The sequence below is a fragment of the Rhinopithecus bieti genome, unplaced genomic scaffold (assembly GCF_001698545.2).
Source record: "Rhinopithecus bieti isolate Rb0 unplaced genomic scaffold, ASM169854v2 scaffold_21703, whole genome shotgun sequence".
NCBI lineage: Eukaryota > Metazoa > Chordata > Mammalia > Primates > Cercopithecidae > Rhinopithecus > Rhinopithecus bieti.
The window spans coordinates 3289811-3315149 of record NW_016812332.1 but is presented as its reverse complement, the minus strand read 5'-3'; the positions used below and the strand labels follow the sequence as shown (position 1 = coordinate 3315149).

The window sequence follows — 25339 nt, the reverse complement described above, 5'->3', positions numbered from 1 at the left end:
AAAAAAAAAAAAAAAAAAAAAAAAACAATAGTTCACCTGTTGTTAGATTCTAGTATTGCCTAATGTTTTTCAATTTTTATTATTTTCTACAGTTTGGACTGAATTTTTTTTTGGCTACAAGTCTTCAAAATAATGTTTTCAATTTTCTTCCTTCTTTTTTCCCTCATTTTTCCTAATTTGGAGTCACCGAAAAGTAAACTGTGTTTTTTTAAAACCCTGCAAACTGAAGCTAGACAACTTAAACTTCAAAAGAAAATAACAGCAACCTATTTACATACATAAGCTACTTTCACACCTGCCTGCTGATGTATGGACTTCAGAGTAATGAGGCTTATATTGATTTTCCAGATTCTTCTTTTTTTTTTTTTTTTTTATTCCTTCCTCCTCTTATTTTCTCTTCATAGGACATGAAACTTCACAACCGGCTGAAAATGAGTTTCTTAATACCTCTGGATCTACCTGTCTAGGAATCAGATGAAACCTGAGACCAGAGACTCATTTTCTTCTAAAATGCTTTCTGCAAAAGATTTTTAAACAGATAAGGGGGAAATGTGAAAGGAAAATAAGTCTTGAGGCCCCACAATCACTAAGCTAAAGTGAAAAGTAAGGCTGGTGACTGTTTAGGGCACACTTGCCTCCCATTCTGTTCGAAGTCACCCCTCTGTTCACTGAGATAAATGTGTATCTGATTGCCTCCTTTGGAGAGGTTAATCAGATAAATGCCTCCTTTGGAGAGGCTAATTGGATAACTCAAAAGAATGCAGCCATTTGTCTCTTATCTACCTATGACCTGGAATCCCCCTCCACGCTTTGAGTTATCCTGCCTTTCTGAACCAATGTTCATCTTACATATGTTGATTGATGTCTCATGTCTCCCTAAAATGTATAAAACCAAACTGTGCTCTGATACTTTGGGAACATGTTGTCAGGACCTCCTGAGGCGGTGTCACCAGTGTGCATCCTCATCCTTAGCAAAATAAACTTTCTAAATTAACTGAGGCCTGTCTCAGATACCGGGGTTCACATAGCCATCCTAGTGGATGTGGAGTGGCATCTCATTGCTAATGATTAATGATGTTGAGCATCTTTTCATTTGTTTATTGAGCATCTATATATATTCCTTGAAGAAATGTCTATTTAAGTCCTTTACCCATTTTTTTAAATTGGGTTGTCTTTTCAGTATTGAGTTTTCTTTTCTTTTTTTTTTTCTTTTCTTTTTTTTGAGACGGAGTCTCGCTCTGTCGCCCAGGCTGGAGGTGTCGCCCAGGCTGGAGTGCGGTGGCCGGATCTCAGCTCACTGCAAGCTCTGCCTCCTGGGTTTACGCCATTCTCCTGCCTCAGCCTCCTGAGCAGCTGGGACTACAGGTGCCCGCCACCTCGCCCGGCTAGTTTTTTTGTATGTTTTTTTAGTAGAGACAGGGTTTCACTGTGTTAGCCAGGATGGTCTCGATCTCCTGACCTCGTGATCCGCCCATCTCGGCCTCCCAAAGTGCTGGGATTACAGGCTTGAGCCACTGCGCCCGGCCTTCTTTTCTTTTTTTAAAAAAAATAGAGACAAAGTCTCACCATGTTGCCCAGGCTGGCAATGAATTCTTGGGGCTCAAGTGATCCTTCCACCTCAGGCTCTTGGAGTTCTGGGATTACAGGCATGAGTCACCACCCCGCTCTTCAGTGTTAAGTTTTAAGAGTTCTTGATATATTCTGGATGTTAGACTCTTATTAGACATATGATTTGCCAGGTTCTCCCTCCCATTCTGTGTGTTGTCTTTTCACTTTTTTGATGGTGTCTTTTGAAGTACAAAAGTTTTTAACTTTGAAGTCCAATTTATCTCCTTTTTCTCTGGTCACTTGTGCTTTATGTGTTATAGCTAAGAAACCATTGCCGGCCGGGCGCGGTGGCTCAAGCCTGTAATCCCAGCACTTTGGGAGGCCCAGGCAGGTGGATCACGAGGTCAGGAGATCGAGACCATCCTGGCTAACACGGTGAAACCCGGTCTCTACTAAAATACAAAAAAAACTAGCCGGGCCTGGCGGCGGCGCCTGTAGTCCCAGCTACTCGGAGGCTGAGGCGGGAGAATGGCGGGAACCCGGGAGGCGGAGCTTGCAGTGAGCTGAGATCCGGCCACTGCACTCCAACCTGGGCCACAGAGCGAGACTCCGTCTCCAAAAAAACAAAAACAAACAAAAAAAAGAAACCATTGCCAAATCCAAAGTCACAGAAATTTACATCTATATTTTCTTCTAAGAGGTTTACAGTTTTAGGTTATATTTAGGTCTTTGATTCATTTTTGTGTAACTTTAGTATATGTGTGAGGTAAAGGTCCAATTTCATTTTTTTTTTTTTTTTTGCCTGTGGCTATCCAGTTGTCTCGGCTTATAACTAACTTCTTAAATAGCTTGGTTGAAATCTGCTTGAGCAAATGAAAATAAATAATGTATTTGATGAATAAGAGCTACTGCTGTATTCACTGCAATGCTGAGTTTGGAATTCAGGAATTTGGGGCACTGCAATGGGTAGAATGATGGCTCCCAAAGAGATATGTCCATGTTGCAGAACCTGTGAATGTAATGTAATTTGGAAAAGTAGGCCTTTGTAGGTATAATAAGTAAGGAACTCAAGAGGAGATCATCCTGAACTATTCAGGTGCGCCCTAAATCCTATTAAAAGTGTCCTTATAAGAGACACATAGAAGACAGACAGATGGAGAAAACCTTGTGATGATGGAGGCAGAGACTTGAACTTATGGCACTAGAAGCCAAGGAATACCTGGGACACTAGAAGCTAGAAGAGGCAAGAAAGAATTCTTCCCTAGGGCCTTTGAAGTGAGCCTAGGCCTTGATTTCAGACTTCTGGCCTCCAGAATGGAGAGAAAACAAAATTTTCATTGCACGAAGCCATCGGATTTATGGTAGTTTGTTACAGCAGTCCTAGGAAACTAAAATAGACACTTTTAAACGCTTATAGAAAAGACGATTATGGGCCAGGCGCAGTAGCTCACGCCTGTAATCCCAGCACTTTGGGAGGCCAAGGCAGCTGGATCACTTGAGGTCAGGAGTTTGAGATCAGCCTGCCAACATGGTGAAACCCCTCTCTACTAAAAATATAAAAATTAGATGGGTGTGGTAGCATATGCCTGTAGTCCCAGCTACTCAGGAGGCTGAGGCAGGAGAATCACTTGAACTCAGGAGGTGGAGGTTGCAGTGAGCCAAGATGGTGCCACTGCACTCCAGCCTGGGCAACAGAGCGAGACTCGGTCCCCCCGCTGCCCCCCAAAAAATCCAGCTGTTCCTGAAGTCATCACATTCTCCATCACACCTCAGAAGAAATTGTTTTGACCGGACGCGGTGACTCACGCCTGTAATCCCAGCACTTTGGGAGGCCGAGGCAGGTGAATCACCTGAGGTCAGGAGTTTGAGACCAGCTTGGCCAACATGGTGAAACCCTGTCTCTACTAAAAATACAAAAATTAGGCGGGTGTAGTGGTGCATGCCTGTAATCCCAGCTACTCGGGAGGCTGAGGCAGGAGAATTGCTTGAACCCAGGAGGCGGAGGTTGCAGTAAGCTGAGATCATGCCACTGCACTCCAGCCTGGACAACGGAGTGAGACTCTGTCTAAAAAAAAAAAAAAAAAAAAAGTTCATAACGCCATTCTTCACACAATGAGATATGCTAAACCAGTTATCAAGGAAAAACAATGAAAACTTCCAATCTTTTAGAATAGAATGGGCTGAGCTTGGTGGCTTCTACCTGTAATCCTAGCACTGTGGGAGGCTGAGGCCTGCAGATGGCTTGAGCCCAGGAGTTTGAGACCAGCCTGGGTAACATGGGGAACATTAGCCACCATGCCTGGCTAATTTTAGTACTTTTAGTAGAGACGGTGTTTCGCCATGTTGGCCAGGGTGGTCTCAACTCCTGGTCTCAAGCAATCCACCCTGCTCAGCCTCCCAAAGTGCTGGCATTACAGGCGTGAGTCACCATGCCCAGCCTGTGACTTCTTATTTGCTCAAAAAATACAGAATACTTGAAATAGTAAGAATCATTTTTAAAATGTTAATTTTTTGAAATACGCTGTGTGCTTAAAGGGTGATATGTGCTCGTCTCTACAAAAAATTAGCTAGACGTGATGATGCACGCCTGTAGTCCCAGCTACTCAGGAGGCTGAGGTGAGAGGATCACTTGAGCCTAGGGAGGTCAAGTCTGCAGTGAGCCATCATCACGCCACTGCACTCCAGCCTGGGCAATAGAGTGAGACCCTGTCTAAAAAAAAAAAAAGGATTATTATAAATGGTTTAGGCATGTGCTTGCCTAGAGACAGGATCTAGGGTGATTTCTGTTAAGAATATAAATCAATCAACTAAGGGAACATATTCATTGTAGAAAATTCTACAAATTTTTTATACATCATTGAGAATCAGAGTGATCACATTATTGAAAAGAGAAAGCATCTGCAATGAAAACTGTAGCAAATGAGAGTAACTACAGCTGACTGTAGAATAGGAAGTGGAGAATAGGAACCACTTCTCATTGGATGTTGACTCACAGTTCATCTGTTGAGCACTGAAACAAAAGCATTTCCATAATTTAGAAAATCTATTTTTAAGGAGCTTTTGTGTTTAAACAAAGATCTAGATGATGTGTTTCTAGACTTGACACTACTAGAGAGGGAAAGGATGTGGGAAGCCCAGTTACCCTGGCAATCCAGAGAGCGGTGAGCACTCCTCCAGCATTTGAATACAAAATAGAAGGCCCAAAACTTTCCTAAGAAAGAAGTAATTAATAGAGAAACAGTGGGATTTATATACTTCATTGTTCAGCAGAAACCATCAGTTTTGGTTGCACATGCACGTTTTCTTTCTGGGGCCACTTGTACTTCCTCCAGTAATAGCACTAGCAAAGCTGCTTTTGCTGTGTCATTGGCATACTTTGCTGTTAAAAAAATCTCATTTGTTTTATTCTTTCTTGGAATATTTTATAAAGCAGTCTGCTATTTCTGATGCATGTGTGTGTTTCTGTGTCTGTATCTATTTCTCTGCTTATAACGTTTTTTTGCCTCTAGGTATTTTTCCAGGAAAAAGATTAAATTTTGATCCAATTAAGCAAAACAGTGTCAACACCACTTTTCATTGGCAGCAATGACCTCTCTTTTTATTTTTTATTTTTATGTATTCATTTTTTTGACACAGAGTCTTGCTCTGTCTCCCAGTGGTGCAATCTCAGCTCACTGCAACCTCCGCCTCCCAGGTTCAAACGATGCTCCTGCCTCAGCCTCCTGAGTAGCTGGGACTACAAGCATGCACAACCTCACCTGGCTAATTTTTGTGTTTTTTTATAGAGACGGGGTTTCACCATGTTGGCCAGGCTGGTCTTAAACTCTTGGCCTCAAGTAATACACTCACCTCTGCCTCCCAAAGTGTTGGGATTACAGGCGTGAGCCACATGCCCAGCCTATGACTTCTTATTATCTCAAAAAATACAGAATACTTGGAATAGTAAGAATCATTTAAAACATGTTAATTTTTTGAAATACACTGTCTACTTGAAGGATGATATGTGGACATAGGAATTTTCCTCAAGTAGACTGTGGAATCATAATTTTATAATGCCCCAGTTGATAATGCAGGAGTCCTAACAAAAGAGAAAAACATTTAAAGGAAGCTACACTTTTTGATTTATGCAACCTGGATTGTATTTGTGCTCTATACTGGATATGTTCCAGTTCTATATCACAATATAAAATTTCCTCAAAGCTAACAAGCCCAGATATCAATCAAATAGACTGGTAAACAGAGAGGCCAACATGGGTATAATTCATTAATTGATCACTACCAGCCAGCCAGCTGTTAGATAACTATATTTCTAGCAAACAGAGATAATTTCTCCTGAATAATTGAGGTCTTGCAAGAGTTAACAAATTAGGCCAGATGTGGTGGCTCATGCCTGTGATCCCAGCCCTTTGGGAGGCCTAGGCGGGTGGATCACTTGAGGTCAGCAGTTTGAGACCAGCCTGGCCAACATGGTGAAACCCCATCTCTACTAAACATACAAAAATTAGTGGGGTATGGTGATGGGCACCTGTAAACCCAGCTACTTGAGAGGCTGAGGCAGCAGAATCGCTTGAACCCAGGAGGTTGAGTATGCATTGAGCCAAGATTACACCACTGCACTCCAGCCTGGGTGACAGCGTGAGACTCCATCTCAAAAAAAAAAAAAAAAAAAAAAAAAAAAAAAAAAAAAAAAAAAAAGGAAAAAGAGAAAAAAATGAGCTAACAAATTATTTGTACAGAGGAAAGTATATTCAATTGATGGAGAAGATGCAATATATATAATCACCTTGACTTTATAGTTATAAATAGTAATGGGCTCTGGAAAGATACATACAGACAATCATTAAACCACCAGAAATGACACAGTTTTTTTTTTCTTTTTTGAGACCGAGTCTCACTCTGTTGCCCACGCTGGAGTGCAGTGGCATAATCTTGGCTCACTGCAACTTCCGCCTCCGCCTCTCGGGTTCAAGCAATTCTCCTGCCTCAGCCTCCCAAGTAGCTGGGATTACAGGTGCCTGCCACCACACCTGGCTAATTTTTTTTTTTTTTTTTTTTTTGAGACAGAGTCTCACTCTGTCGCCCAGACTGGAGTGCAGTGGCGCAATCTCAGCTCACTGCAAGCTCCGCCCCCCAGGTTCACACCATTCTCCTGCCTCAGCCTCCCGAGTAGCTGGGACTACAGGCACCCGCCACCATGCCCGGCTAATTTTTTGTATTTTAGTAGAGATGGGGTTTCACCGTGTTAGCCAGAATGGTCTCGATTTCCTGACCTCATGATCCATCCGCCTCGGTCTCCCAAAGTGCTGAAACTACAGGCATGAGCCACCACGCCTGGCCTTCCTGGCTAATTTTTATTTTTTTTAGTAGAAATGGGGTTTCACCATGTTGGCCAGGCTGGTCTCGAACTCATGGCCTCAAGTGATCGGCCTGCCTTGGCCTCCCAAGGTGCTGGCATTATAGGCGTGAGCCACCGTGCCCGGCCAAAATGACATTTTAGTGTTGTACTTTTTTTGGAGTATACAGTTATTTCAAATATTTTCAATTTTGCATTAACATCATAGTTTAGTGGATTGTTTAATAGTTCGGTAGTTTGAGGGCTGAATTTCTTCCCTCGTAATGAAAATCTTGTATTATAATAAAGATAAAGAGAATTCTTTAGGATACTGCAAAAAAGGTAATTCTTCTCTTAAAATTAAAAAATTAATGTTACAAGACTCTTGGTTGCTGTTGACATCCAGCTCAACAGACACATGATGATCTTTGGAGAAAACATGTTCAAACTCCGAAAAGCAATGATCCATGGCCACCAGGTGCTTTAGAGATCACTTCTTTGATGGGGGTACTGTGACTTTACTCCTCCAAAAATAGTGCAAATACCAGCAGAAGGTGGTGCTACACTTTTTTTGTTTTATTTTTGAGACAAGGTCTCACTGTGTCACCCTGGCTGGCATGCACTGGTACAATCATGTCTGACTGCAGCCTCCATCTCCCAGGTTCAAGCAATTTTCCTGCCTCAGCTTCCCAAGTAGCTTGCTCTACAGGCTTGCACCACCATGCCTGGCAGATTTTCTTTTTTCAGTAGAGACCAGGTCTCACTATGTTGCCCAGGCTGGTGTTACACTCTTCAAACTTGATTATTTGGGGGGAAGAGGCTTCTTCTTCTTTTTTTTTTTTTTGAGAGAGAGAGTGTCTTGCTCTGTCACCCAGGCTGTAGTGCCGTGGCACGATCTCAGCCTCCCAGGTTCAAGAGTAATGGGGATTACAGGCATGTACCACTACTCCTGGCTCATTTTTGTGTTTTTAGTAGTGACAGGGTTTTGCCATGTTTCCCAGGCTGGTCTTAAAGCAGGATATTTTCCTGACCCCTTCGTGGGACTTGAAGCAGGGGTGCCTCATTTACTCAGCCTGTAGCTCTCGACTCCTTGTGGAAGGGAGCATGTGAGTGAACAAGGTGGGAACTGGAGTGCACGAGTGGAACCAGCTGTCCACTTTGGTCCGGCAGGGGCAAACTCTACTCACTTGGACCTGCTGCGTTCCACCCCATGTGGGTGTGCGCAGGTAAGCAGGTGCAGGAGCTGGGGTGAGAGCTTTTGAGGCCCCATGGCAGCGACTGGGGAGGTGGTGCCCACAACCCCTGAAGCCCCAGAGGGCAAGTTACAGTGCTCTTTTAGCTCTGCTGTCCGTGGACAGCTCAGGCGTTAACAGCTCAGTGGGCCCTTTCGTTTCTGCACTTGTGGCTCCCGAGCTCTTGTCCAGCATCCAGGAAAAATGAGGTCGTACAAATTGAAGGATGGTAAGTGCGGTGGATTTTATTGCTGATGAAGTGGCTCTCAGTGGGAAGGGGAGATAAAAAGGGATGGAGGTAGGTAATTTTCCCCTGAAGTCCGGCTGTCTTTGGCTGGATTCTTCTCCAAAGTTACGCCACCAAGCTGTTACTCTGAAGTTAAGCCACTGCTCTCTGATGCCCAGCTGTAGTCTCCTACATCCAGCTGCTTCTCCTCTCTGCCAACTGAGTCTGGGGTATTTATAGGAATAGGATGCGGGGTGGGCCATGGGTGGTTTAGGAAAAGGCAACATTTGAGTGGGAAAACGGAATAGAAGTTCTTACTTTGGCCGCAGTCTCAGGCTTTTCAGCTTGAGGTGCGGCTTCATCAGGGACCTGCTATTGTCTGCCTAGAGTTTCTCTGCCTCCTGTTGTTACCAGTCTCAAACTCCTGGGCTCGAGCAATCCACCTGCCTTGGCCTCCCAAAGTGCTTGGATTACAGGAGTGAGCCACAGTGCCCAGCCCAAGGAAGAGGCATTTTTGACTCAGTTCTCTTAGTTGTACCAGGAGACAGGCATTCCAGCCCCAGATGTTTTCTTGTGTTGCACAGTCATACAGGGCAGAGCATCCAGAATTTGAAGGCACTTGGCTGAATAAACTCATGTGGAAGCTGGGTGCCCTTTCCTGACCTTTGAGGACCTCCTGAACTGATTGGAGGGCTTGGTTTGTAATGTAGTAGTCTTGAAGTCACTGGCGATGAGTATATAACCTGACCCCATACTTTAAGCCCACCAAACGGCCTTTTAAACAGATGCTATGGTGTGGCTAAAACGCAATATAAAGCAAAGATATGGAACTTCCTAGGAATTTGGAGAAAAACATCCCCAAAGCTCCTGAGACTGATGACAACACCATTAATGAACCAATCTTGCTGTGTTGATTTCCTGTGATCAAGTCCTTCTATATGCAGTGACATCCTGAGCATTTCTGTCTTACTGAATCTGTCAGTGTGTTGATGCTGAATGTTGGTGAGATTGTGGCAGGCTCACTGCATATCTGGGATAATGAAGAAATACCTGCAGGTTATAAAAAGGAAGGGATTGACCCTACTCCCTATTACTGGAATACAGATCAGAGAAAATATGGTATATGTCAACATGGAGGATATGACTTGGGCTTAGAATGATTCTTTTAAAAAATTATGTATGTTTTTAAGGTAGGGTCTCACTTGGTAGCTCAGGCTGCAGTGCAGTGGCACAATTACAGCCTACTGTAACTTCAAACTCCTCAGCTCAGGAGAACCTCTTGCCTTGGCCTCCCAAGTTGCTGGGATTACAAGTGTGAGCCACTGTGTCCAGCCATTGGGATGATTCTTCTCTTGGATTCTGAAGTTATCACATCTGAGATGTATGCTTATACCATTGATTTGTCCAGTGCTGCAGGCCATAACTGATTACTTCTGAAGCATGAAAGAAACAGAATGTGGTTCATGAAAGAAACAGGCTGCCTCTTTAAAATGAACAAAACAAAAAACCCCAAATACAAAAGCCAGCATCTTCCCTTTCTTGTTCCACTGGGGTAAAACTGTTTCTGTTTTCTCTTTTTTATTCCTATACCATACAAAGTAGCCCAGGCTGGGTGTGGTGGCTCAACCCTGTAATTTTAGCACTTTGGGAGGCCGTGGCCAGCAGATCACTTAAGGTCAGGGGTTTGAGACCAGCCTGGCCAACATGGTGAAACACCATCTCTATTTAAAAGAAAAATTACAAAAATTGGCCAGGCATGGTGGGGCATGCCTGTAATCCTAGCCACTTGGGAGGCTGTAGAAGGAGAATTGCTTGAACCTGAGAGGCGGAGGTTGAAAGGAGCAGAGATCATGCCATTGCATTCCAGCCTGGGCGACAGAGTAAGACTCCATCTCAGAAAACAAACAAAAAACAAAAAGTTTTGGGGAAATATGTGGTACATAATTCTGTAGTTCTGAATACATTTCAGCACTTTAATAGGTGATAATTTTGGGATTATATATGCTATATATAATTAAACAGTTTTAAATATTGGTTAAAAAAAGGACTCTTGGGTTATGTATCTATTCCATCAAGTGCTATTCTCTAGGCCTGTATCGTAAGATGCTTTCCATAAAGTTGATCTTGGAAGCTCCAGTTTTCTTTTCTGGGCTCCCATATTCATAACTTTTTTTTTTTTTTTTTTTGAGACAGTCTCGCTCTGTCACCCAGGCTGGAATGCAATGGTGCGATCTTGGCTCAATGCAACCTCCACCTCCGGGTTCAAGCAATTCTCCTACCTCAGCCTCCTAAGTAGCTGGGATCACAGGCACCTCCCACCATGCCCAGCTAATTTTCAGTAAAGATGGGGTTGCACCGTGTTAACCAGGATGGTCGTGATCTCCTGACCTCGTGATCTCCTTGGGAGCCCACCTCAGCCTCCCGAAGTGCTGGGATTACCAGCATGAGCCACCGTGCCTGGCCAACTTTTTTTTTTTTTTTAATAAATAAATTTTAAGCCCAAACCTCACCATCATACCTCTTTTATAGTAGTTACTTATATCTTTTCAAGGGCCTTAATGTTCCCTTGACAGTGAAGTTTGTTTTATAGAAGTAAAATTTAGACTCAATATTTTATTAACAGAAATCTGTTATATCCAATGTTATTTTACATAAGCTTTTAAGCAATGGGCTAAATAGAACAACTTAACTAGTAGCTTTGTCTCTATTTCTCCTCTTAGAAAAAAATAAAGCTCAAGACAAATATTATACCATTTTGATGGTTTCATCCAAGTTACTAATCAAATTTTTAATTTGTAAAGTTACCAAGCTAATTAATATGCAACTGCTTTATTACAACTAGACTCATTAATAATCTAAGCATATAATCTATCCCCATAGAAATTGTAGAGGATGGGCCAGGTACAGTGGCTCATGTCTGTAATCCCAGTACTTTGGGAGGCTGACGCGGGCAGATCACCTGAGCTCAGGAGTTCGAAACCAGCCTGACCAACATGGACAAACCCTGCCTCTACTAAAAATACAAAATTAGCCAGATGTGGTGGCACATGCCTGTAATCCCAGCTACTTGGGAAGGCTGAGGCAGGAGACTCACTTGAACCCGGGAGATGGAGGTTGCAGTGAGCCAAGATTGTGCCACTGCACTCCAGCCTGGGCAACAAGAGCAAAACTCCGTCTCCAAAAAAAAAAGAAGAAACTGTAGAAGATAATTTTAAAAATACTTTTTCCTACTGTATTAGCCAGAAATGTTTTAGTTGTAATTTGGAGAAATGTAATTGAAAATAACTTCAACAAAGACTGAGGAAGGCTCCTGAGGGAGCCCGGAGTGCTGAAAGAGAAGAGCTATACCTTGATGGAATCGGGATTGCTAGTTTTTCTGTCTCCAGCATGAATGCTTGGGATCAGAAAGATGGGTTCAAATCCCAGCTGTTAAGCCTTAATTTCATTATCAGTAAGAATACATTTAATGGTTCAGTGTTGTATTAAATAAGGCGATTTAAGGCAATACATTTAAGAATAGCTCAGATTTCCTAATTACATTACACTGGACATAAGAGTTTTTTCCCCTAATTACTGACATTCATATAAGCACCTTTAATCCAAGTAATTCAGGATACTAGGCTACTAAAGGAGAAGAAATCTTTTTTTTTTTTTTGTCTTTTTTTTTTTTTCCTTTTTGTGGAGAACGGGGTCTCGCTGTATTACCCAGGCAGGTCTCGAACTCCTGGGCTCAAGCTATCCTCCCGCCTCTGCCTCCCTGAGAGCTGGGATTACAGGCGTGAGCCACGGCGCCCGGCAGGAGAAGAAATCTTAACGTGTAAGAGCAAACTAAATGAAACAGCAAAAACAGACAAAACACTTTTTAGAAATCCCTAAGTCAAATTAGTTACATCCTGAGAACAACCTAGTTCAGCATTTGCCTTGGCAAAGAAGTTACAAGTCCTGATCCATCCTGTACCAGTGCAATTCAATAGCTATTAAGTGAGTCAAGTTATAAAAGACATAATTTCTCCCTTTGAAGAGGTATAGTCTAAGAGGGAGACAAGATAATATTAAAATGCAATGTGGGCTGGGTGTGGTGGCTCACACCTGTAATCCTAGCACTTTGGGAGGCCAAGGCGGGCGGACAGCTTGAGCTCAGGAGTTTGAGACCAGACTGGGCAACATAGTGAGACCTCATATCTACAAAAAATTTTTTAAATTAGGCTTGGAGGCGCACATCTGCAGTTCCTGCTACTTGGGGGGGGCTGAGGCAAGAGGATCACTCGAGCCTAGTAGGTCAAGGCTGCACTGAGCTGTGTTCACACCATTGCATTCCAGCCTGGGCAACAGAACAAGACCTTGGCTTAAAACAAACAAACAAACAAAACACAAATTGCAATGTGATTTTTTATGCATACAAGAATGTATTAAGCACTATGGAAACACAGATGAGGAAGTAGTTAAATTGGTGTAAGAGGAAGTTAAGAAGTGTTAAAGAGAGTCACCAAGGAAAGGTGACATTTAAGCCAGGCCTATAAGGAATGGGCAATCACCAGACAGAAGAGAGGACAGAAAAGCACATTTTAGGTAAAAGGAACAATAAGAAAGATACACTCGATGCCCAGAGACACTTAGGAAGAGACAGAAAATCCAAACCATCACAAATAATGCTCCAAAGAAAGGGCTCTTCTGAGAAAAAAGGCTGATTTTCTGGAATCCGTGTGAGAGAAACCAACCTGCCATCTTTTGTTGGTAAAATAATTAAAAAATACAAGAATGATAATGAAAATTAGCTTTATTTATGTAATTTAGAAAAAATGATTGTAGTGTTAGAGTCTGTCAAATGTTTTCACTCTGAACAGTTTACAACAGTATTTATATACAAACATAATAAAATACGTACATCACATTGCTCTTGCTTCAAAATGTTTTCTCAATTCTGACATGCCTCTATCACTTCGGTTTGTGATTTTTAACAGGGAAATGCTCTGTTTTGACATAGCGCTTGATTCACACAGTATAACACTGAAGTAGAAGGAGAATCAACAATCATGAACAGAGTTAAAAAATATTTTTCAACCAACATGACTTTATCATTAATCTTTTTTCTATAATAAAATATGTTTCATGTTAAAAAAAATACTTGTATTCACCTGATGACCTAAATTTGCTGTACTAAATTTGGCATTTATATAAACCCATAGTTGATCTAAATACAATATAGATATGAACCTATATTAAAACTCATTGATACAAATGTTTGCCACAAATGAAAATGAACACAATTAGTAAGAACAGAGGTAAACGGAAAAATCCATTTGAGAAATAGTGGAGATGCCGTATTCTATTTAAAATGAGTAAAACTTCCATTTTCTGAACCCAATATAAACTAAACCAAAAGATGGTGAAAAACCATGATATAGATACCAAATTTTATGTCACACTGTAAGGCTGTAATTTGTATTATTGTATACTGGATAATCCTAGACCAGGTTTCCTAAATAGTCCTCCAATCATTTTATCTTCTTGGAGAAATTGGAGAAAGTTTAATACAATTACTGAATAAGGCAGAATTTTTTTTTTTTTTGAGATAAGAGTCTCACTCTGTTGCCCAGGGTGGAGTGCAGTGGTGCAATCTCAGCTCACTGCAGCCTCTGTCTCCCAGGTTCAAGCGATTCTCCTGCTTCAGCCTCCTGAGTAGCTGGGATTACAGGTGTGTGCCACCACACCTGGCTAATTTTTGTACTTTTAGTAGTACATGTTGGTTTCACCATGTTGGTCAGGCTGGTCTCGAACTCCTGACCTCGTGATCCAACTGCCTTGGCCTCCCAAAGTGCTGTAATTACAGGGGTGAGCTACCATACCTGGCCAAGGCAGAATTTTAAATCAGCAACTGGGATACAATATTAGTGCAGATAATTTACACTAGAGTCATATTTGTATCTGTTACGGTATTAAGTATACCGCATGTGTACAGACTGTTAGAAGAAATCCATTTCATTTTTAAAGCAGTAGATTGTTTAGTAAGTTTAGTTCTTTAGCACTTTCTTAAAATTCCTGGTAAGTTAGCTCCGTTGTCTTTTAAATAGCAAAACAAACAAACAAACCCACAAACCCCACACACACACAAAAAAATGGTAAGTATGCTGTTACTTTGAAGAGTCACAGCTATTTAAGGTAAAACAATCAACTAGACCTCCAAGGGCACTTGTGTCTAAAATGTCCCTTTTGTCCCCAAAGGAAATGATCAAGTATTATATTAAGGTGCTTACTATTCCAAATAATAATAATAATAATAATAACATCAGAGGAAACTGGTCTTTAATTGGATGCTCGAGTTTTTTCCAGGACTCTTAGTATATTTAGATGTTGGTATCTTGACTTTGACACTTTCCTGATTGCCCTTTATAGCGGCCTCAAGGCGGGCTTTTAGGGCTGGAGAAGAAGTCACTAAACTTTTAAAAACAGATGAATACTGAGGTCCAATCTGCATGAGATTTTGTAGAGCAAAGTCATGTAAATTTCTCATTATGGAAGTTGCTGATCCCAGAGCATTTTCATCCAAAAGGAAGGAAATGAGGATGGGCAAAAGACAGGCCACAAGCTGAGAGCCTAGAAAGTAAACAAATGATATAAGTTCAGGGACTTAAATGTTCCTAACATAAGGCTGCAAATGCCCCTGATCTGTATACATTTTTCCCCACTAGAGAAAACAATTCATCCAATCTCTTCTAAATTCATAATAATATCAATACTTGGGATTAACGTAACACCTTTCAATGAACGTGAAATACAGATACAATGTGACTGAATGTTTTGCAATTTAAATAACAGTAAAGTTCTGACTTTTGTAGAGACTGAGTTAGTAAGAATGTAGTGCTGACACTTACGATGGTGTTCTTCAGCAACAGTAACCAGTGTTTCTAAGACCTTTATGCCTTCTTGGAAGATCTGAAGCTCAGCAGTGTTTTCAGGTTTTCTCTTGTCTATTTCCTGCAGTTTTTCCATGATACAGGATGCTAAAGAGTAAATGTATGGGTAGGAAACAGCTGGATTTGGATACTGAAAGATGGAATGGAGGAGCTGGTAGGTCTTGATTTGTACCTAATTGGGTAAGAGAAAAGAACAGCAAATACTATAAATAAAATTTTAAAAGTCCCTGACGACTCTTTGCTTTTAAAGTAGTGAAAATATTTAAATTTATTTCTAATTTATCTTTAATTTTGAAAGTCCAACGGCCAAAAGGTAATCAAACTTCTATGCTAACAGTGGTTGTGACAGTTTGGAATGGGAAAGAAGCATACAGGTAAACAGGGAAGCAAAACAGAGTGGTTAATTTTCTTCTTTTCTCTAATTCTCCTTTTCTCCCTCATGTCTTTCTCTATAATGTAAAACAAAAACACTACCAAAACCCCTCCTTTAACTTTTTTGTTTTTGAGACGGACTCTTGCTCCATTGCCCAGGCTGGAGTGCAGGGGTGCGATCTCGGCTCACTGCAACCTCTACCTCCTGAGTTCAAGCAATTTTCCTGTCTCAGCCTCCCGAGTAGCTGGGACTACAGGCGTTCGCCACCACACCCAGCTAATTTTTTGTATTTTTTGTAGAGAAGGGGTTTCACCTTGTTGGTCAGGCTGGTTTCGAACTCCTGACCTCAACTGATCCACCTGCCTTGGCCTCCCGAAGTGCTGGAATTACAGACATGAGCCGCCATACCCAGCCTCCTTCTTTAACATTTTTATGGGTAGAAAGCAAAACAAAACAAAACAAAAAAACACCCAAAACAACAAAACACATACAACCTTGAAAGATATTTTGTTGATTTCAGAAAATGTTTTAGACAAAAATGATGTATTTGATGTTCAAATGTCATGGTCTGAGTGTTTCAAGGAACCACGTCTGGACCATATTAATTATGTGTCATCAGGCATCAGAGTCCCAACTTGGAGACTGCTATACAAAGCTGCTGCAGGCAGCAGGCAACAGGACAGAGGATAAAAGGAAATGACTATACATCAAATATATAAATCAACTTTTATTAACTGTAATGGTGTTTTAATAATTATTTTTTCTGAGAGAAAATCTGGTTCCTGTATCTTCAGGAGTAGATATATGTGTGATCACTGGCTATGAACTCACCTAGAGGCACATAAAAAATAGGAGATTACTCAAGTAAATGAAGGGGACATAAGGGAATGGGATAAATTTGTGTGTATTGCTTTTGGAATGGGTCCTATTATTTCACATTCATATTATTGAAGGTATGTGCTGGAATCTTTTTTTTTTGAGACAGCATCTGGCTGTGTCATCCAGGCTGGGGTGCAGTGGCATGATCATGGCTCACTGCAGCCTCAAGGTCCCAGGCTCGATTGATCCTCCTGCCTCAGTCCCCCAGAGCAGCTGGGACTACAGGCCTGCACCCCCACACCAGGCTAATTTTTGTGTTTTTTTGTAGAGATGCTTTCTCACTATGCTGCCCAGGCTGTTCTCGTACTTCTGGCCTCAAGCAATCTGCCCACCGCGTCCTCCCAAAGTGCTGGATGGAATTACAGGCATGAGCCACAGTGCCTGGCCTCCCTTTCTCTCTCTTTTTTTTAAAAAAATAAAATCCACTACAATATGCTACAAAGTATCTTATAAAAGTCCCTTATAAAGTTCTGGTGCTACATCAATCTTAAGATTCCTCTATCTTGAATTTAGTTTCTTAACATTTCCTCTTCTGCCACTATCCTCTACCCTTAGGGCTGAAGAACAAGACTTATTTGGCTTTGTCACTCCTGAAATAGAAATTAATCTGAAATCTGAAAATAAAAAATTTGTAGTCTAATATTTCCTATTGGAGCCAACAAAAATCACAAAGAAAATTTTGTAAAAGCCTAGCCATAGTCCTATTACATACATCTTTCCGTTAAAAGACACTTACCATCGGATCTTTTATCTCAAGAGTAGCTTTAAATTTATCAATACAGCGCTTCTGAAGGCATGGGATGGTAGTTACTTCTGGACTGGTAGACAAAATAAACACTGTGATAGCGGTAAGTAGACTGACTTCATCAAGTTCTTGGTGTGTTTCATCAACTAAAGAGAAATGCTCTATTAGAAACAGATCATATTTACTGCTTTATATACCTGTGTGAAGCTGTCTACAGTTTGGTAGTAACAGTTTGGTGTACACAACAGATACAGACAATGAACGCTGATTAAGAACCCTGGCAAATGTACATTTTAAGATGTGCATTATAAGTAATTCTAGAGCTAAGAACTACCAAAGTAATTATAATCTTTAAAGGTTAAGGCCTCAGTAAATAAATATATACATTTACTAGGAATATATATTTATTAGTTGTGTGACTTTGGACATCTAACTCCATCTTCAGTTTCCTCATCTGTAAAAATGGGAATAACAACAGTACTCACATTGATAGGGTTATGAAGACTAAATGAGTTAATCCATGTGAAGCATTTAGAATAGTATGCTACACATGACGCTCAGTATATGCTACTTATCATGTTAATTACTTTTACTGTGAAGCAACACAGAAATGCTTGGACAATTATTTTCTCTTTGTTAAAGTATTTTGATAGTACATGTATCAAGTGAAAATACCTTAGCACTTTACACATATGATTTCTCAAGAGTAGAGAAAAACCTGAAAACAGCTGTGTACCACAATCATTTGAAGGAATTTTCTATTAGAAGTAATCTACCTTTATTTTCCAGTCATACTCTCATTAAATAATTTTAATGAACCTGCTGTGGAAAAAAAATCACTGTTATTCAAAAAGGAAAGGTGTAGCAAATTCAAATATTTAAATTGTTTAAGAATGGGTTGTTACGGCCGGGCGCGGTGGCTCAAGCCTGTAATCCCAGCACTTTGGGAGGCCGAGACGGGCGGGATCACGAGGTCAGGAGACAAACCAATCCTGCTAACACTGTTGAAACCCGTCTCTACTAAAAAATACAAAGAAACTGGGCCGGGCAGTAGTGGGCGCCTGTAGTCAGCCTACTCGGGAGGTGAGGCAGGAGAATGGACGTGACCCTGGGAGGCGGAGCTTGAAGGGAGCTAGGATCCGGCCAACGCACTCCAGCCCGGGCGACAGAGTGAGACTCCGTATCAAAAAAAAAAAAAAAGAAAAAGAAAAAAAAAGAATGGGATGTTACTTATGAAGAAATGACATACATATGTAGTAGTTTTGGTCACATTCGTTCAACAAGTACTTAAGAAACATTGTATGCCAGTCCTCTTTTAGGCACGGAGAATACATCTTATAGAGAAGATACACTATAAACTGAGAAGCAAAGACTTTCAGCTAGTGATAAGGTCTAAGCATATAAAAATATATTAAAAAGCTGGCTGGGTGCGGTGACTCGCCTGTAATCCCAGCACTTTGGGAGGCTGAGGCGGGTGGATCACTTGAGGTCAGGAATTCGAGACCAGCCTGGTCAACATGGTGACGCCTGGTCTCTACTAAAAATACAAAAATTGGCCAGATGTGGTAGTGCATGACTGTAATCCCAGCTACTTGGGAGGCTGAGGCAGGGAATCACTTGACACTGGCAAGCAGAGGTTGCAGTGAGCTGAGATTGCACCACTGCACTCCAGCCTGGGCTGCAAAGGGAGACTCCGTCTCAACAGAAAACAAAACAAAACAAAACAAAAACAAAAAAACACCACACCAGGAGCAGTGGTGTGTGTCTGTACTCGCAGCTACTTGAGACACTGAGGTGGGAGGACTGGTTGAGTCCACCAGGAGTTCGAGGCTGCAGTGCACAATGATTGTGCCTGTGAATAGATACTGTACTCCAGCCTGGGCAACACAGCAAGTCCCTGTCCCTTTAAACAAACAAACAGACAAAGAATATTCAAAGTAGCCCAGGACGGTCTATACTGGGTGATCAGAGAAAGCCTTGAGGAGATAATATCAGAGTTGACAATACTCAAGAGGCACAGTAGCAGTGAAAGCAAAATTTTATGGATGAATAGGATTTATTTTATAAAAGACATCTGAATGATTTTAAGGTAAAACAAGTACACAGTTAACATTTAACGTTAACATGTAGCACTGCTATAAGCACTTTATATACATTAAATATTTAATCAACATAACAGCAACATGAGGTAGGTACTCATATCCCTTATTTTATGGACGAGAAACAGAAATGTAGTCATTTGTCCAAGTCACACAATTAGTAAGGCAGAAAGTTTGATTACAGAGAGTGTACTGTTAACTATAATGCTATACTGCTTCCCTTACAGCAAAGTTATTTTTAACCACCTATAGCAATTTGAAACTGCAACAGAGTCAGCTAATTTGTTTAGTAAAAATGTCTTTATTCTCAGCAAGATAAAGTTCTCCTGGGTTCCTTTTATCTTTTCTTCTAAAATCTCTTTATTCCTACTTTTACCTATGATAGATGCATAATTTGCTTAGCATTAGCCTGTGAAAAGCCTGTGTGGTAAGAACTGAGGCCTCTTGCCAATAGCCATATGAATGAGTCATCTTGGAAATGAATCCTCTAGCTGCAGCCCTGGCCAACACCTTAACAGGAATTTCATGAGAGAACCTAAGCTAGAACCACATAGCTAAACTGCTCCTAATCCTGGACCCATAGAAACTGTCAGATAATAAGTGTTTGCTCTTTTAAGCCACTAAGTTTTGAGGTAATTTGTTAGGCAGCAAACATTTAACCTGTCATGATCAACTCCTTAATTTCTCTCAGTAGCTAGTCTAAATCCTGTCCTAGCCTAATTCCCTGATACACATCCAAAAACAAAAACAACAACAATAAAAAATACACAACCCATTTTTTTTGTGTGTGAGATGAAAGAGGCAAGCTCATCATAACCCTCAACATGAATTATTATTATTATTTGTAGAGACAGTATCTTGCTATGTTGCCCACACTGGTTTGAACTGGCCTCAAGCGGTCCTTTCGCCATTGCCTCCCAAAGTGCTGGGATTACAGGCGTGAGCCACACTGGCCAGCCCTCAACCTAAAAACTTGTAGCTATAATACTATTTTCTATCCTCATCTCCTGTTCTTTCCTCATATTGGCAGAGGTCAATCCTTTTAAATGTGCTGTAAATTTTATTCCTTCTGCCTAGACAGGGATGCTACTTTCCTTTCTAATACTTCTAACTCCAACCACATGTCCACCTCCTTTTTTTGCCCCGTAAGTATGAACTCATACTTGAATGTCATCTTTAAAAAAAGTTATCCCTTGACCTTACACTTTCCATTTAGCTATTTCTCTTCTTCCTGTGAAGAGAAGCCTATACCTGATCTTTCCCATTCCTCACACCTCTCATTTGTGCCTCAACACTGTGAGTTCCGTCCCCCACACTGTTTGGCCTCTCTACAGTATTTTATAGTGCTGACCACTCCCTTTTTATTAAAAACTGGCTTCTGTAACTACATTATCTTCTGAATTTCCTCTCACCTTGCTTTTGGTTCTCTTCTTGCTCCAGAAACTCAAGTTGGGTGATTTCAACTGTCCCATAGGTTACACAGACAGCTCCCAAATACATATATAGTCCAGAAAGCATCTCTAGCCCAGACTACTTTCTTGAATTCCATACCTCTAACCATCTGTTCCATGTGACTATCCTCTAGGCATTTCAAAATCAACTCACTATCTTGTCCTAAAAACCCTCACTCGGTTATTTCTGTTAATCACATTTGAGTGTTCAAGTCATCCTACCCTTTCAACTCCTAAATCAAACTATGAGTAAGTTCTGTGGAAAACTGCTTAACATTTTACTTTTCATCATTTTACTCCTCTTTTTCCGTATTAACATGATCTTATCTCCTACAGTTTGGCTTTCTTTTTTACACTGCTGCCAAGAGCGAACCTTTAGAAACGCAAATCCAAGCACATTACTTTCCTTCTTAAAACCCTTTCAGCCAGACACAATGGCTCATGCCTGTAATCCCAGCACTTTGGGAGGCTGAGGTGGGTGGATCACGAGGTCAGGAGTTCGAGATCAGCCTGACCAACATGGTAAAACCCTTTCTCTACTACAAATACAAAAAACAAAAATGAGCCAGGCCTGGTGGCGTGCACCTGTAATCCCAGCTACTCAGGAGGCTGAGGCAGGAGAATCGCTTGAACCCGGGAGGCAGAAGTTGCAGTGAGCTGAGATTGCACCATCGTACTCCAGCCTGGGCAACAGGGTGAGACCCCATCTCAAAAACAACAACAACAAAAAACCATTTCATGATTCCACATGCCTGTTAAAGGCAGTCCAAATCATGCCAAACCCTCCATAATCTGGCCCCATGTACCATCCAACTTATTTCCCTACTAATTGCCATTTACCACTCTTACATACTCTTCCACCCAAATCCACACCCCCTCATTGTTCTACTTGCTTTCCCTTAGCTATTTAATTCTCCCAAGTTTTTGGTCAAACTGTTGTACCTAGAATCCATTTCTTTCTTTCTTTTTTATCTTTTTTTTGAGACAGTCTTGCTCTGTCGCCAAGGCTGGAGTGCAGAGGTGCGATCTTGGCTCACACTGCAATCTCCACCTCCCAGGTTCAAGCGATTCCTAGAATCCATTTCTATGATGTCCATGTGGAGAAAACTTTCTAATCCTTTAAGACGTTGACTCTTCTGAGAAGCCTTAATGGTGGATCCAGAGATGCACCACTGACATCCCCTTCAAGGGAAAATGTGCTGCCCAGCTGTGGGAAGTGTGATCAAGGGTCAGCTCCTTCCGGGTCAGCCTCAGCTAGAGATAGCTATCTTACCTGAGATCAAATCCTTCCTGGAACCACCCACATTTGAAGGCCAGGCCATTTCTGTCATATGTTCAGACACTCTGATGGGCAATCTGGCTCCAGAGTTCCTCAGACGGATTTACTGAGATTTGTTGGGAAACTGTCACAGTTTGACTTCTTTTGCCCCATATTGCCTTCCCCTTTTCCCCTCACAGATGTTGTTTCTTAATAAACTTCTTGCTCCCCAAACTCCCACTCAGTGAGTACTTTTAGAGAATCCTACTTGTGACACTCTGCCTGATTTCACTTAATCAGTACCAATTACTCCCATTAAAAAAAAAAAGTTATAATTTTTTTTAATGTACTAGAAATGCAGTGATAATTAAGACATGACTATTGCCTTTGGGAAATTCTTAAGGTAATAATCACACCCAACAGCAATTTATAGGAGCCAGACTCCACTATATTCCCAACTTTCCGCAAAGTGGGTGGTCAATAAATGCTGATTTCAATTGAAAACATTTTATATGTAAAATGAAATATGGCAAATTGTGACATTTATAAACAAAACTGGGAAGGCAGGGAAAATGTATACTGTGTATAAAGACTTTTTATAATCACTACAACATACTGTTGAAAATAAAAGTCTCACAAAATAAGAAAAAAGAGAATTTTTTTTTTTTTTTGAGACAGAGTCTCGCTTTGTCCCCCAGGCTGGAGTGCAGTGGTACGACCTCGGCTCACTGCAACCTCTGCCTCCTGGGTTCAAGCGATTCTCCTGCCTCATCCTCCGGGGTAGCTAGTATTATAGGTGTGAGCTACCACACCCAGCGATAAACAAGTTTTAACAGATGCTGAAAATAATACTGGCTATCATTTATTGATATATGCCAGGTAATAAGTGAGATGCTTTTCACATATTAAGTTACTGCTCTAACAATTTCTTGCAACATAATTATCCCTATTTATTAATAAGAAAACAAAGGTGCAGAAAAACTGAATAACTTGACTAGTCACTTAGTAAATGCTGGCATGGTGAACCAGATTGGTCTTTTTGTATGGCTTATGTACTTTTCAGTATACTGTGTGTATTAAAAACTTCCGTTGGCTAGACATGGATCATACTCCATTATTTTTTTACTAAACACACTATTATATCTGAAGGTCTTTCACTGTCAATGTATAGGTTGCCTGTCATTTAACAGCATTAAGGGTTAAAGACGCTAAAATCGGAACACAGCTTTTTAATTTTATTTTTTTGAGACAAGAGTCTTGTTCTGTCACCCAGGCTGGAGTGCAGTGGCACGATCTTGGCTCACTACAAGCTCTGCCTCCTGGGTTTAAGCAATTCTCCTGCCTCCTGCCTCAGCCTTCCGAGAGCTGGGACCACAGGCGTGCACTACCACACCTGGCTAATTTTTGTATTTTCAGTAGAGATGGGGTTTCTCCATGTTGGCCAGGCTGGCCTTGAACTCCTGACTTCAAGTGATCCACCAGCCTTGGCCTCCCAAAGTGCTGGGATTACAGACATGAGCCACTGCGCCCGGCCCCAGAACACAGCTTTTCTTTTTTTTTTTTTTTTTTTGAGACGGAGTCTCACTCTGTTGCCCAGGCTGGAGTGCAGTGGCGTGATCTTGGCTCCCTGCAACCTCCAGCTCCAGGGTTCAAGCAATTCTTCTGTCTCAGCCGAGTAGCTGAGACAGCATTGGGTAGCTGGGATTATAGGTGTGTGCCACCAGACCCTGCTGGTTTTTTTATTTTTAGTAGAGATGGGGTTTCACCATGTTGCCCAGCTAGTCCCGAACTCCTGACCTCAGGTGATACACCTGCCTTGGCGTCCCAAAGTGCTGGGATTACAGGTGTGAGCCATTGCGCCCGGCCAATTTTCTATCTACTTATATGTATTCTCTAAACACATAGTATTGAATATGGTCTCCTCTAGGTGATATGGCCAAATATGATCAAGTAAAATATCCTCAAAAAACTCTTTTTATCACTTTTTAAAACAAACTGAACTGCTTCCAAATAGCCTCAATTACCTGGATCCCAACAGTCAAGAACTGTTGTTAAAGCACTTCGGAGAAGGTCAGTCCAAGCAGTATGGCTCTTTTCTGCCCGGGCCATGGGAGAAGATAATATTCCTTTTAGAGCCTGTAGGGAAGCTGCAACTGTCGAAGATAACTGGCCCCCAGGTAACTTCACAGCAGTCTCTCTGAGGACCCCAATTGTGAGGTACAGTATAGTAGGTAGAATTGAGATGCTTCCTGTAAGATAAATTTTTTAAAAACACACTGCATTTCAACCTATATATATATGGTTCCTAAAACAAATCATCAAGGAGTAAGACAATGTCAGATTTTAGTTTTAAAAGATGATTTCTAATAAAGAATTGTAACTGTTAAGATAATGTAAGTAGCTTTATTAAAATTTTTAAGGATGGACTAAATCTTGATGGTTATAACTAATGTTTAAATTGTATGAGTATCATTATGCTTTTGCTGTTTTATTTTATTTGGCAGTTGATAAATGAACTTATTTTATTTATCTTTTATTGTGGTAAAATATATACAACATAAAGTTTACCATTTTAACCATTTTTAGTGTATAATCTAGTGGCATTAAGTACATTCACAATGTTGCCTAGGCAACACAGTGAGACTTCATCTCTACAAAAAAAAAAAAAAAAAAAAAAAATAGCTGGGACAGTGGTGTGCGCCTTAGGAGGCTGAGGTGGGAGGACTGCTTGAGTCCAGGGTGTTGAGGCTGCAGTGAGCTGAGACTGTACCACTGAACTCCAGCCTGGGCATAGAGTGAGACCTTGTCTAAAAAAAAACCAACCAACAAAAAAATAACACCTTTAGCGGCTGAGTGCGGTGGCTCACGCCTGTAATCCCAGCACTTTGGGAGGCCAAGGCGGGTGGATCATGAGGTCAGGAGTTCGAGACCAGCCTGGCCAATATGGTGAAACCCTATCTCTACTAAAAATACAAAAATTAGCCAGGCGTGGTGGTGCGCGCCTGTAGTCCCAGACACTTGGGAGGCTGAAGCAGAAGAGCTGCTTGAACCTGGGAGGCAGAGGTTGCAGTGAGCCGAGATCATGCCACTGCACTCCAACCTGAGTGACACAGCCAGACTTCATTTCAAAAAACAAACAAAAAATGAAAAAACACCTTTAGCAGAAATATGTTTACCAATTAAGAAGTATCTACTAAGTACTAAATACCTATAATCTGCCAGATTTCACAGAATATACAATTTTAATTGGAAACAAAACATTTCCCTTTTTTTTTTTTTTTT

The 25339-nt window shown here is 41.2% G+C and overlaps 1 protein-coding gene and 1 pseudogene across 1 annotated transcript in view; one reads left to right on the top strand and one right to left on the bottom strand.

Annotated features, from left to right (window-relative positions):
- LOC108544644 (asparagine--tRNA ligase, cytoplasmic-like) overlaps positions 1-9498 on the top strand; it is a 57932-nt pseudogene extending 48434 nt beyond the window's left edge.
- Positions 9499-13097: 3599 nt separating this feature from the next.
- The window catches only part of HEATR5A (HEAT repeat containing 5A), a 123923-nt gene continuing 111681 nt past the window's right edge, over positions 13098-25339 (bottom strand). The window contains exons 32-35 of the mRNA XM_017895867.1: positions 24082-24312; positions 17241-17395; positions 15211-15424; positions 13098-14932 (exon numbers count right to left, since the gene is read on the bottom strand). Of these exons, the coding sequence (XP_017751356.1) occupies positions 14625-14932; positions 15211-15424; positions 17241-17395; positions 24082-24312 (908 nt within the window). The 3' untranslated portion in view covers positions 13098-14624. The remainder of the gene's footprint in view (positions 14933-15210; positions 15425-17240; positions 17396-24081; positions 24313-25339) is intronic.